Raw genomic sequence first — 12,078 nt, 5'->3', positions numbered from 1 at the left:
TAGAAGGAAACGGCAACATCTCCTCGCCCTGGCACTGCTGGACAGGCACAACCACCCACAGTACCCTATAGCTGCCACCTCCTCTGCACACCCCACCTACTCCCTCCCCACACCCCTCTTCCCATCACTGAAATCCCTGCCACCCTCTCACATAGCACCTGCCTCATGGTTTCCATCCGACAGCAAGGATTTCGGTAGCATTTCTAGCTCGGTTTCATATTTTCAAGCAAGCAGCCATCCCTCCTTCCCTTTATCTTCTAACTCTCCCCTAATAAATATGATCATTTCATCCTACGAGACCTGAAAACCCATTTCCAAAATTCCCCTGGCAACTAATACAGTAAAACAAGCCTATAAATATAAATAATTATGATAAAAAGGCATAAAATGCCAGACTTGGGTCAAACATACTCACACAGTGACACTAGCAACAAATAACTACACAGTGTTTGAATGTAGATGGAAGAAGCTGAATACAGAGTAGTTAGTTTGTTGCCCATAACTGTCAGACTCCTAATTCGGACAGGCCATATTTTATTGATAGCAGAGCAAACACAGTCATAATCCATCCCTACCTTTCCTCCTTTGTGAAAAATACCATCCATCCCCAGGGAAGCAGGGATGGAAAAAACAGCGGTGTGAACGTGAAGTGAAAGTATAAGACAGAAAGCACAGTCCCAGGCTGCGTTTCCCACGTGTTTCTCGCACATCATATGCTAAGTTCAATTTTCAAAAAGCTTTGTTTTATTTTTAAAGGTAACATCTTTATTATTATTATTATTATATTTATTAGTTGTTATTATTATTATTATGCAGAGATGAGATTTTTTTTCCCCCTTTGATCACAGAGCAAACAGTTTGCTTTTGAAAATGTTAATGGAGTCCTGATTTAAAACATTTTTTCTTCACTTTTTTTGTTGTTTTTGTTTTTTAAAACGTTGCAACAGGCAGGATCTGGGATCCCATTTCCTCGTCCTACACAAAGAAAGATTCTGGAGTTCGGACTCCTAGCCACTACCAGTAGGTCCTGCCTTGCTCAGTTGTCGTCGTCTCAGTGTGGTTTCGCCAGGTGGGGTGGGTAGGTGGGTGGGAGGGGAGGAGTTGGAAGAAGGGAGGGTATTTGTCAGCTATGTCGAGTCTTGGTTAACAACTTTGCCTCCATTCATGGTTGGTGTCCCTGAACTTTTTCTTGAGCGTCCTTGTTTTTCTCCAATTTCATGCAGCGATGGCTCTCTGTACATGCACACTGCAAACAGAAAAGAAACCCATTAACAACCCTGCAGTCACAGACATTAGTGACCACAATGAATTCTTTCTTTGTACATGAGGCTGAAATTCCAGCCCCAATACAAACACACACTTACAGAAACCTCGGTGACCCAGCCGTAGCTCCTGTTACCAGGCAGGATCCGTTACCTGCCCTTGCTGCCAGTCGGATGCTACTGTCTCTGGAGTCTTCCAAAGGCACAGATAGAAACAGGGGATTTCTCACAGAGAAGTCTTTCTAGGTTTTCTGTGCTTTACTGTTATTTCACGTTATATTCATACATATAAAATAAACATTCCAGTTCACAGCACCGTGTATTGTCCCGAGATGCTGACTATCATCTAATAACAGGTCCAAGAATTACCCTGTCTCCAGCCCTTGACCTCCGAGAAGAAGCCCTTAGAGAGTCTTGAATCAAAACTACACTTGCATCTGAGCCATCCAAGCCTTCTGGGTGTTAAGCTCTGGATCTGGAAGTGGTGACTCAAGCCCGTTTGGCTCCTTCAACCAAAAGCCGCAGTCTGCTCTCAGCACTTCTTATTTTTTCCCCTGTAAATCGGGACAGTCGGCCAAGGCCAAGGCCGTGAGCAGACACATGGGGATGAGTTCAGTGACAGCGAGCCAGGAGCCATCCCAGCTCTGTGCCGTCACCTGGCAGCACCTGAGAGCAGGGTGGATGGAGAGCACCTTCTCTCCAGACCCTGGCTAAGCAATGTACGTCCTACAAAAATGTACTTGCTGGAGCCTAGACAGCTTGAGAAGGCAACGTCTGCCCGAGGCATGGCACATCCCCATGTCCTGTGCAGCATAAAGCATTTATCCAACTCACCATGTGGACTATGTCCTCATGGCTGTCCTCGTCCCGTGTGAGGTGTGCCAGAGCAGCGGCACACGCTGAGCAGCTCAGTGTCTCACACCAAAGGGAGCATCTCTGATGAGCTCATCGCAAATGTGGTGGGGTGTAGATGTGATTGAAATAGTGAGGCATCTCAAGGGCAGGCACCTTGGAGTTGAGAACCTGAGGTAGGTCCAGACTGCAAATGTCATGCCTGGATCTTTGCAAAAATGAGGACAGAAAAAAATGATTGTGCACTGCTTCATTTTGTACAGCTGTCATGTCACAAACAGTGGCACAGAGCTCAAACACAGGGGAGAGAGCCCATTAGGTTTTGGTTCCGTGTAATCAACAAGAACAAAATTTCAAAAATTACCTGAAGAAGTGAAAAAAATACTCCATGTGTAAAAAGGCAATGTAAGCGCTTGTATTTATAAGCTCCCCTTATTTGCAAATAAATCCTGGCAATTAGAGGCAGGCTGCAAATGACATTATTACTCTGCATTTTACTCCTAGCTAGATAAACAGTTATAGCAGTGCGTAACAATACAGGACAGAGATAAAATGCGGTCAACTGTGTATTAATAGGAGGGATATTGCATTGAATATATGTGCAGTGAAAAAATACTACTTTTCCCATAGAGCATTTTTCATGCAAGGCTTTCAAAGCAGTTTAAACACGCACACTAGCTGGGCTTCCCAGTGTGGCTGCAAGGCAGGTACCACTCTACAAACTGTTACTGCTACTGGAGCTGTTTTTTGATGAAAATGAGAAAAAAGAGAAAATGAATGACTTGTCCCATGGGTCTGGGCCAGGATGAGCAATGCCAGGACTGCCCGTCAGCTGCCCAGACTACCGATGCTGTCTGCATGCTGCAAGGAAAGCGTGTAGCACAGCGGCAACAGAAGGAAAAGGGCTCCCACATCCCCTTTCTGCTGCTGAGCTGCCCCTCATACCTTGGTGAGCGTCACTCAACAACCTGGTGATGGCAAATTTGCCTGTTGTGTCAAAACACCTAATAAAATCTTAAAGAACAGTATGCAAAGGTTAACAAATGAGGAAAACCTGTAGCCTTGTGATTTCTTAGCCTGAGCTGCAGAGCCTTTTGATGACACTGAGGATGCACATCACTTCTGTGACCGACCTTATTCTCTGATGAGATGTTTGCCCAGCAGAGTTGGGTATTTGTGCCAGCGTTGCCCCAGTGCCCCTGACATTCCATATGCAAAGCTCTGTCTCAGGTGCAGTGTTGTCTTCACCCTGACCTCTCTGGTTCCCAAGCTGGCAGGACCTCCATGAGCTCTTCCCGCAGGCAGCTGCATGTACTAAGCTCATCTCCCTCACATCCATCCCCAACACCCCTTCAGGCTGGGCCAGATGCTTAACCGCAAGGGCTGAGCCTGAGCAAAGCCCGCAGCAGCAGCACCATGGCACGTGGCCCTTCCTCAGCTCCCTGCCTCTCACCTTGGCCTTTGGGCAAAACCACTGAGCTGCTAAGAAGGCCCACAGAGTAATGAATATAAATTAGGCTACAGAAGTAAACAACATTTGCAGCTAAAAATTAAGGAAACCCTGTACCTAGCTGGCAAACAGGGCAGGAATTACAAGTTTATCTTCCAGTCTAGTGCGTGATACGAGTACTTGACATGGGGCATGGCTGGAGTCTGCTCACATTGTGCTTTTCAGACAGAGCTGTCAAAGCCTTTGTACCAGACGGGCTGTGCCAACAGACCATGCCAGAAAATCTGCAGAAGCATAGGACAAGTGTATTTTCAGTATTTAGATACACCTACAGTATCAGTGTATGCAGCATTTGTATGGCATCAGGCACAAGATAGTGCCTGGGTATTCTCCTACACAAGAGGCTTGCGCACGTGCGCTAAGCTATGGCCATTGCGGGCTTTTCAGGACAGTGTGCCATGTTGTGCAACACGGGCTCTTGGACTGCAGTTTGTTACTCCTTGTACTGAGGAAGCTTGAGTGTGACTCACACGCGGAGATGTTAGTCACAGACCGGGGAGGGGGGGATGTTTGCAAATGGACTGTCGTGAGTTCCCGGATCTTCCCAGCTTTAAAGTACATCTTTGTGGGTCACGACTAGCAGCACTCCCTGACAGGGCTGTTTGGGGTCCCTGTGTGTGTGTGTGTGTGAAGACACACCGCCCCTGTCACCTGCATTAAGGTAAACCAGCAGCAGCGTGACAGTCGGCACGCCCAGACGCTCGGGAGGTCTTCTGGTGCACGCAGCACAAGGCAGCTTTGGAAGGATGAGCAACTTGGCTAGAACAAGAGTCCCCTCCCTGCTTTGCCTTGCTTCTCCCACCCACCCACCCACACCCACACACCAAGCCAAATACAGCCCTTAATGTCTGGAAACCAAGCTAATGCTTTGGAGCTTCAATCAGATAATCAGCTCCTATGTCCCAGATTCTAATCAACACATCCATATTCATGCTTTAATTGGAAAGTGCCGTTAGCCTGATCTGCTGAAGAGCCACAGGCGTAAATAGAAGGGGGTGAGCGGCAGTGGAGCTGTGCCCATGTCTGGTTCTTGTGGCTTTCGATTCCCTGCTTCCCAGCTAAGCAGCAGTGCCTGCCATTCCCACGCACAAGGAAACAATTCTGCACGAAGAAACAACTCGCAAATTAGGCAGGGAAGAGACCAGGGGTACAGGCAAGGGGGAAGGGGGGGGTGGGGAGCATCCTTCCCGAAGGCGAAGGCACGGAGGGGGCTGCCTGTCGCCCAGGAACAGCTCGATCTCTCGCCTGTGTGCTGGCACAGGATCCCAGCCTCATTTCTGCTTCTCAGGCGTGGCACTGGCACACCACCCAAACGGTGAAACCAAAATCACCCTGTGCCGCTTCCCTGGGCCCCAGGGACCACCTGAGTTTGGGAAAAATGCACCATTTTGTGACCTGATCCTAGTGGTTTTCACTCAGCGTGGCTGCAAGTTGAGGAGCTTCGGGGGATGCAACAAACTCCATTTTCCTTCCTCTAGAATATGGGGAAGAGCTTATTAAAGGACCTTAGATATATCCCTCCACCCAGCTTCACCCCTGGCTTTCCCTGCTCCAGACTCTAGCGAGTTAGGAGGAACCCGATTTTTCACAAGTTGCCGTTTAGCAGGTAGGCAGGCTGCTAGCCCTGCGGGATGGCCGCGTGCCCCGATGGCAGCCTGGACCGGTGTCTGGGCAGGGCTGGGCACGCAGCCTCTGGCAGGCAGCCCGGAGATGGGCTCTTTCCTTGACGGATGCCACAGCTCCGGGTGTCGGTATCTGCAGTAGCGGCTGCATTAGCTAATGCTTCGATGGAGAGAATTAATTGTCTGAGCAGCAGCTAGGGGCAGGAGGGAGCAAGTGATTATGCACCCTTGTTTTCTGCCTCTAATTACTGTGTTCTAAACCCAGTCCCAGCTGATGCATTTCAGAGGCATTTGATCTCGCCGTCTATCTGGCGGCTAAATGTGCAGGATGCTGCCAGATGGAATCACAATTTGTTCAGGTAAGAAACGCAGCACAGGATGACAAAAAGCCAAGCAAAAGCATGGTTAAAATACGTTGCATTTGCCATCTAATAAGATGATTAGGAGTTTGATAGATGAACAAGTGAGTTAGTGTGGGATAGAAAACATACCAAAGCCTGCCCGCTTGAAAGACAGACCCAAAAGAGGAGCTGTCTTGATAAAGACTGATAGAGAGTATGGGGTTTTGTTGTTTTTTCTTAAAGAACACTTTTTAGGATCTTTTGTGGATTAAGGTGACACCTTTGAAGCATTTTCACTAGGCCTACCACATCTTCTTACTCAACAGTGTCTTGTACTTCTTTGCAACATCTGAGGACTCTGCTTTAACAAAACTGGGATGTCACATCCCTGGGAAAATACACTGGGAAAGATCTAGCTGCTGTTCCTTGCACACGGATATTCATCAGCAGTAATAAATGGATCAGACCAGTCATTAAGAGGTCACCTTCATATCTGAGACGTGTTCACATCACGAGGGCTGAGGCACCATGTGTTTGGAGCTAGGGGCACCTCTGCTGACTCAGTTGCAGGGATAGCTGTCTTCTGCTTTCTGTGGCCAGATTTGCCACCCCACATGCATTCTGGCCTGGGCCAGGTGAGAGATGAAATGTAGCTCTTTGGGAGAGCAATCTGGAAATGATGCCTTCAGGGAGAAGGAAATGCAAGTAACAGAGCACATCCACAATAAGCATCTGATAAAATTTTCACTTAAGTGACTGGAAAAGTCTCCCATTGTTTGAGATGGGTCCGGATATTTAAAAGAACGAGAGGCACTGTGGACGGCAGTGTTTGTCCAGCACTAATCACTACAGACACTTAAAGAGACTGAAATTGCTTTAAAAGACTGCTTGGTGTCTAAGTGACAATTATACTCAAGCTAATTTCTTGTGCAGTCCGGTTCAATCTATATGTCTGCACTTTAAGGGCTCATTTAGCACGAATGATCAGAGATCAGAAATAAAAATATCAAAAGAAATGTGTTGCGTATGTGTGTTTTTAACCAAAACTGGCACCACACAGTACATTAACGGCTGCCTGCCAGGCTGTTTGCCTTGGCTTTGCCTGTGCACAGATGGGAGAGAAACTTAATGTTTCCCCTGTTATTACTTAGTAAGTTTTTTGTGCTTTCATATTGATCAAGCTTAATGCTATTTCCAAAACCAAACAAATCCTACTTACACTAAACCAAAAAACCCCTCCTACCTACCAAAACCCAAAACTTTTCCAGTTGGTATCTAGTGATTTTCGCACAGAACACCTCCAGCATCCTGACAATCTACAGGAATCAAAACACTCTGTGGGATTAGCACAGCATAAAGCTGTAGCTGCTAAAAGCCATAGGTAACACATACCTACATACACAGATACCACTGTGTATATATGCACATGTATGCATATGTAGTCCTTAGAAATCTTCTGGGAGGATGTTTAATATTTATTTATTTATTTATTTATTCGTTTACTGCCCATTTGCAACTTTGAGGACTTCTGAATTCAGAAAGCAGTATGAAGCAACGAGAGTTAAATGAGCTCCGGGAACAATCTGGGCTTTTTTTCTGTTTCCTTTCCCTTTTCTCTTCACTAAGCTGCTGCATAATTTTTCTGCACACGGCAAACAACTGGGAAGTTTCATCTCAGAAGTAATTGCCATTGAAGTGGTGGGTGAAGTGATTCCTAGCAATGTATGTAACACCTCTGCTTCCCGAGGGACCAGATTTCTCCTTGCATACGTTACTGCGTCAGCCATCATGTGGCAGGGCTGATGCTGGTGGTGGTACCGGAGCAGAAGGAAACCTGGGTGCATTACTGCAGACAGAAGCTGCAAAGAACCGGCCTGAATAAGCGGCAAAGCCCACACGCTGGGGCGTGCCACAGCATTTAGCAGAAGGGACATGCAAACATAGCAGGGGAGTGCTTTGACTACTTCCTTCGAGTGATGACAAAGAGAAAGAAGCTGTTAAAACAGGGTAGGAATTGCCCCTTTTCTGAGACATCTCTGCTTGCAAGCTCTGCTCGCAGAGACTTGGACGGATGCAGCACAGAGAAGTCACGTGGAGCTGAGCGTGTTTTACTCCAGCCCTCCCCACAAGCCTCTGCTACCTACAATGAATCTTAGGCTTGGGAACAGAGTCCTCCGTCTGGAGTCACAGTCCCAGACAGCTGAATGCTTTGGGAAGCTGACACGTGCCTCAGCTTGGGAGGCTGCCAGCTCTTTGATGCAGCAGCGCTCACAGAGGCTGACTGCAAAGCATGTGGAGGAGGGAAGGGGTGGAGGAGCCCTTAATTTGGCTGCCAGCTTCCAAAGCGCTCACTCGCTCGGGAGGTTATGTGACAGCTGTGATTGAAGCAAGCGTGGGAGGATGCAACTGCAGGAAAGGGAAGCTCTCGGGCTGGGCTGGGTTTTTCAAAATGAAAGCCAGAGCTGCATTTGCTGCACTGAGAACTCTGCTGTAGGTCAGGCACCTCTACCAAGGCAAGGCTTTCCATGAGGAGAGCCACAGGAATGGCCTAGTTTAATGTATGCAGAAGACAACTATTGAGCCATTCAGCTGACACCACGCACGGTACATCAAACCAGAAGCCTGGATTCGAAGCAACGCGCTGATCAGTGCCGACACCCAGCCAGGCAGCAAAGAAATACCAGAAGGAGCTGGAAACCCAGCTGTGAAAGCTAGCGCTTGCAAAAGATTTTCCTCCCAGCCAAGGCAGGAGAGGAAGAGACAGAAGAGAAGCTGGTGACAGACCCCAATGCCTGAGGCAGGCCCTGTTGCTTAGCAAACCTCAGTGAGGGCGTAGGGCACCAATCCCACTAATGCCTCAGATAAACAAGAACAGGCTCCCAACTGCAGAAAAGCTGTTGAAAACAAGCACAGGAGAAGAGGCTCCAGGCCGTTCTCTGCTCTTCCAACACCTCCATCGCCTGTGCAAAGGCCACAGATACTCTGGGAATGCCGAGCTGAATTTCTCTCCTGGTCCTTTGCTTCAGTGGTTCAAGAGACGATTTCATCCTGCCTTCCTGAACTGGCCTTTCCCTCACACACGCATGCTCGTCTGCCTCTGCACCTTAGCTGGGAAGCTGTTAAAACAGCTACTAGTGCATGGATTTAGCTGCGTCCTCCACCACCTGTGAGTGGTACCCGTCAGGAAAGCATCAATTCATTCCTTCTCTCCACGGGTCCAGCCCCGACCCCACAGCCAACATGGGGGTAGAGAGGGGGCACGGAGCCAGGCAGCCAAGGCCAGCCCCAGGCTGCTGTGTCCCTGAGGTGGCCACTGGCAGGTCTGAGATTGGTCAGAAAGGCGTACCTAGTTTGCGGATCAAATAGTAGTGCTTTTTCCAAGCAACAGAAAAAAAAGAGGTCTCCTTGTTTCCAGAACCAAGTTAGTACCTGTTAAGTACTGCTCATCACACTACATCTCTCCATTTATCAGAGGCCAGCCCACAAAAAGCAAAATGCCCTGGCACGAGCCTGTGGCACACTTCAGTAGTGTACAGTCAGCAGCAGAAGGGCGAAACTTCAATTCCATGACTTTCACTGAAGCTTCATGCTGTGATGAAAACATATGGCGTGACAGCATCTCATCTAACTTTGGACATCTATGATAAGGTTTCTCTACCCCCCAGTGACTAACTAAGATGTCTTTACATATGAGAAAAAACAGATTTAAGTCATCTTAGGGTAGACATATAAAGTACATCAACAGCTGTGCTGGTAGGACCCATTTATCTTCTGTTACTATAAAAGAGTGTCAAAGTCTAAATTCAGGTGAGATAAATCCTATCTCTACTGACTCTACATGGGACTGGAAACCCACTGAATGATGTTGGGAAAATTCTCACAGAGAACCCAATGTTACGGTCACTGCTGGATCAGATGCCTTTTGAACTGCTGGCTGCTCAAGGGCTGCTTTCCTTTCCCAGTAACTTCTCACATTGCTGGGCTTTTAAATTCATCCTTTAGCACCCCAAAGCTGAGAAACCCCTTTGGGACGATGTACAAAGCTTATTATATGGGAAGGAAAGCAGATGAAATGCTAACAGTGCAGCCCAGCACCTTTCTGAAATGCCACAAATATTGTCCTTGATTTCTGGTCTTGCAGCTCAACACCCCCATCCGGGAAGCCCCAGATCTGAAGTTGCAAACTCCCCCTCCCCACACCCCACTGATGGGGGGAGTGGGCAGATTCCATACCTTCAATGGGTTTGGGTACAAAATGTGATGAGGGTTTGGTTTTTTTCACTCGGTTTCCCTTCATAATTTGACCTTCTTTATTGAGTCCCAGGAACCACGCTCGTCCGGATTCTTGCTGCCGATACAGCGTGGAAGAATAAATAACGTAGTAGTTTTCAAAGACGGATTCCTTAAATTTGCACTCTGGTGTGAAAACATCCTGCAGTGAGAGAGAGAGAGAAGAAAAAGCAATGGAAGGAATTAATCACTGATCTCCTAAATTAGGCATCACTGAGTGATACACGATGGTCACGCATTGCAGTTAGTTTAACAATAGAAAACAACAGGCTTCAGCAATACCAGCTCCCAGCAATAACACACATCTAGAAAACTCCCCACTGAAAGGGAAGGCTTTCCTTCCGCGGCAGAGCGGTGGTTTGCAAACCAGCCTACAGTGAACAGACATAGAAAATGTGCAGGAAAAGTCAGGAATTTGCCAGGATTTAGAGTGAAATACGAAGCAAAATAAAAAAGAGAGCTGAGAAGCAAAGACAGCCTTGCTGCTCATCTGCTGCTCCCAATGCCTTCCCCTGGCTTTGCTCTTACCTTCCCTGTGATGGGCAAGAAATGTGCAATGGTTGCTGTCTAAAATATTGAGGCTTCTTCAAATTCTTATGGGCAAAAGGTAGTTTATCAGGGTGGGCAAAAGGCAGTTTATCAGGGGCATTTAAGTAGATTCAGAGAAATGGGAGTACAAAAGCAAGCAAACAATTTATTTGTTTTCAAAAGCGACGGGAGGAAATGCTGGCACAAAGCCTGGAAATCTCTTTCAATAAAGAGAAAGAATTTTAAGTATTTCTGATACAAGTATTTCTTCAGATACTGAGAACTGGTCCCACACCTACCCAGGAACAGCGGACACATGGGTCTGTCCAAGACATCCCCTGAGCCTTTGCCGCCTGCACGGGCTTTGCATCAAGTCTCAAAGAAGATGAGACTCTCACTCAGCTACGGATCAAACTTGTCATGTCTCAGTAACTTTTCAAGATTTTAACAACAGGGAAACATTAAACCTTTAAGAGCTGGCTAGCCAGGGGACTCTGTGGCAGTGGGCTCCCAAACCCTTACTGAGTCAGATGTGGCTGTTGGTGGGTTATTTTTCTTCCCAGACTTTGATTTTGAGCAGAAAATTCATCCTGGCCAAAGAAATTTTCCCACTGGGTTCCTTAAAACTATGACATTCTTGCTAAAAAAGCTCATGCCACAATGAATATGCATTTTCTGAAGAACAGTTTTAACAAAATCCCTTCTTGTAGGACCCAGACAAGGTATCTCAGAGCCCCGTGAGTGAAGGCAGGTGCTGCTACAGGCAAGCAATGCTCTCGCCCAAGCCCTCGCCACTCAGAAGTCTTTAGGAGCTTCTTCAACCTTGCTAATGGAAAACGCATGACCAACATCTGAGCAAAGCATCTGGAGTAATGCCACATATTTGCTGCAGACCTCATTTAAGAGTGAACATTTTGAACATTCAGCAACACTCAGGTATATGTTCCCAAGCGCTTTGGGAATTATATAAAGTGTTCCTGGTCTGACAATAAATCCAGCGTGCAACAGACCTACGGAGCCAGGCAAGCTTGAAGCCGCAGAAGATAAAGCACAGCAGAAAGCACGGAGCTGTACTGCACACGTGAATTTTGCATCAATCAATAGCACCACACAGATAAAACCACTGTCAGCCCAACAGGTCATTTTGCCCTATCTGAGGGAGTCTTCCTTGCTGGAGAAATAAATATTTTAAGAAGAGAGTGAAACAAGTTAAGAGAGATCTAGATGACTTAGAGCACTATAAAACAGTGTTTGAAGTAGCTTCCCAAAAGATCAGTGTTTAAGTGCTCCTTAAATCTGCTCTTTATCTCCAGGCTTTGTCTTGCCTTGGAAGCTGCAGCTCACCCAGGAGCTGGGCAGTTTGCAGTGGCTGCCTGCGACCAGCTGGCTTGGGGGCTTTCCCTGGCATCAGCCCCAGCCAGGCAGCAAGCCCCGGATTGGAGAGCATCTCTAAAACCAAATTGGACAGCTCAGTCCGCTTTCCTATGCCTTCGTTACCCCAGTAAAAACTTATCAAGAAAATTCCCTTTCGGGGGACTGAAAAGTTGATAGGCTGTGAAGGATAGCTACCACCTTGACCAAAACCTGGAGTTTACTGTGTATGAGATATCTGGATTTTCAATGCCTGTTTTAATATCAGCGTGGAACAAAGAGTATTTTTTTTAGTGAAGAAG

The 12,078-nt window shown here is 47.2% G+C and overlaps 1 protein-coding gene across 4 annotated transcripts in view; it reads right to left on the bottom strand.

The window, feature by feature from the left end:
• Window positions 1-525: 525 nt before the first annotated feature.
• The window catches only part of FGF12 (fibroblast growth factor 12), a 237,910-nt gene continuing 226,357 nt past the window's right edge, over window positions 526-12,078 (bottom strand). For all 4 annotated transcript variants that reach the window (XM_049802973.1, XM_049802972.1, XM_049802970.1 and 1 more), the window contains 2 exons: window positions 9,821-10,019; window positions 526-1,246 (listed from right to left, as the gene is read on the bottom strand). In XM_049802973.1, coding sequence (XP_049658930.1) covers window positions 1,128-1,246; window positions 9,821-10,019 — 318 coding nt within the window. In that variant the 3' untranslated portion in view covers window positions 526-1,127. The remainder of the gene's footprint in view (window positions 1,247-9,820; window positions 10,020-12,078) is intronic.

Source organism: Accipiter gentilis, chromosome 6 (genome assembly GCF_929443795.1).
Source record: "Accipiter gentilis chromosome 6, bAccGen1.1, whole genome shotgun sequence".
Lineage (NCBI taxonomy): Eukaryota > Metazoa > Chordata > Aves > Accipitriformes > Accipitridae > Astur > Astur gentilis.
This window is presented reverse-complemented; position numbering and strand designations above follow the sequence as displayed.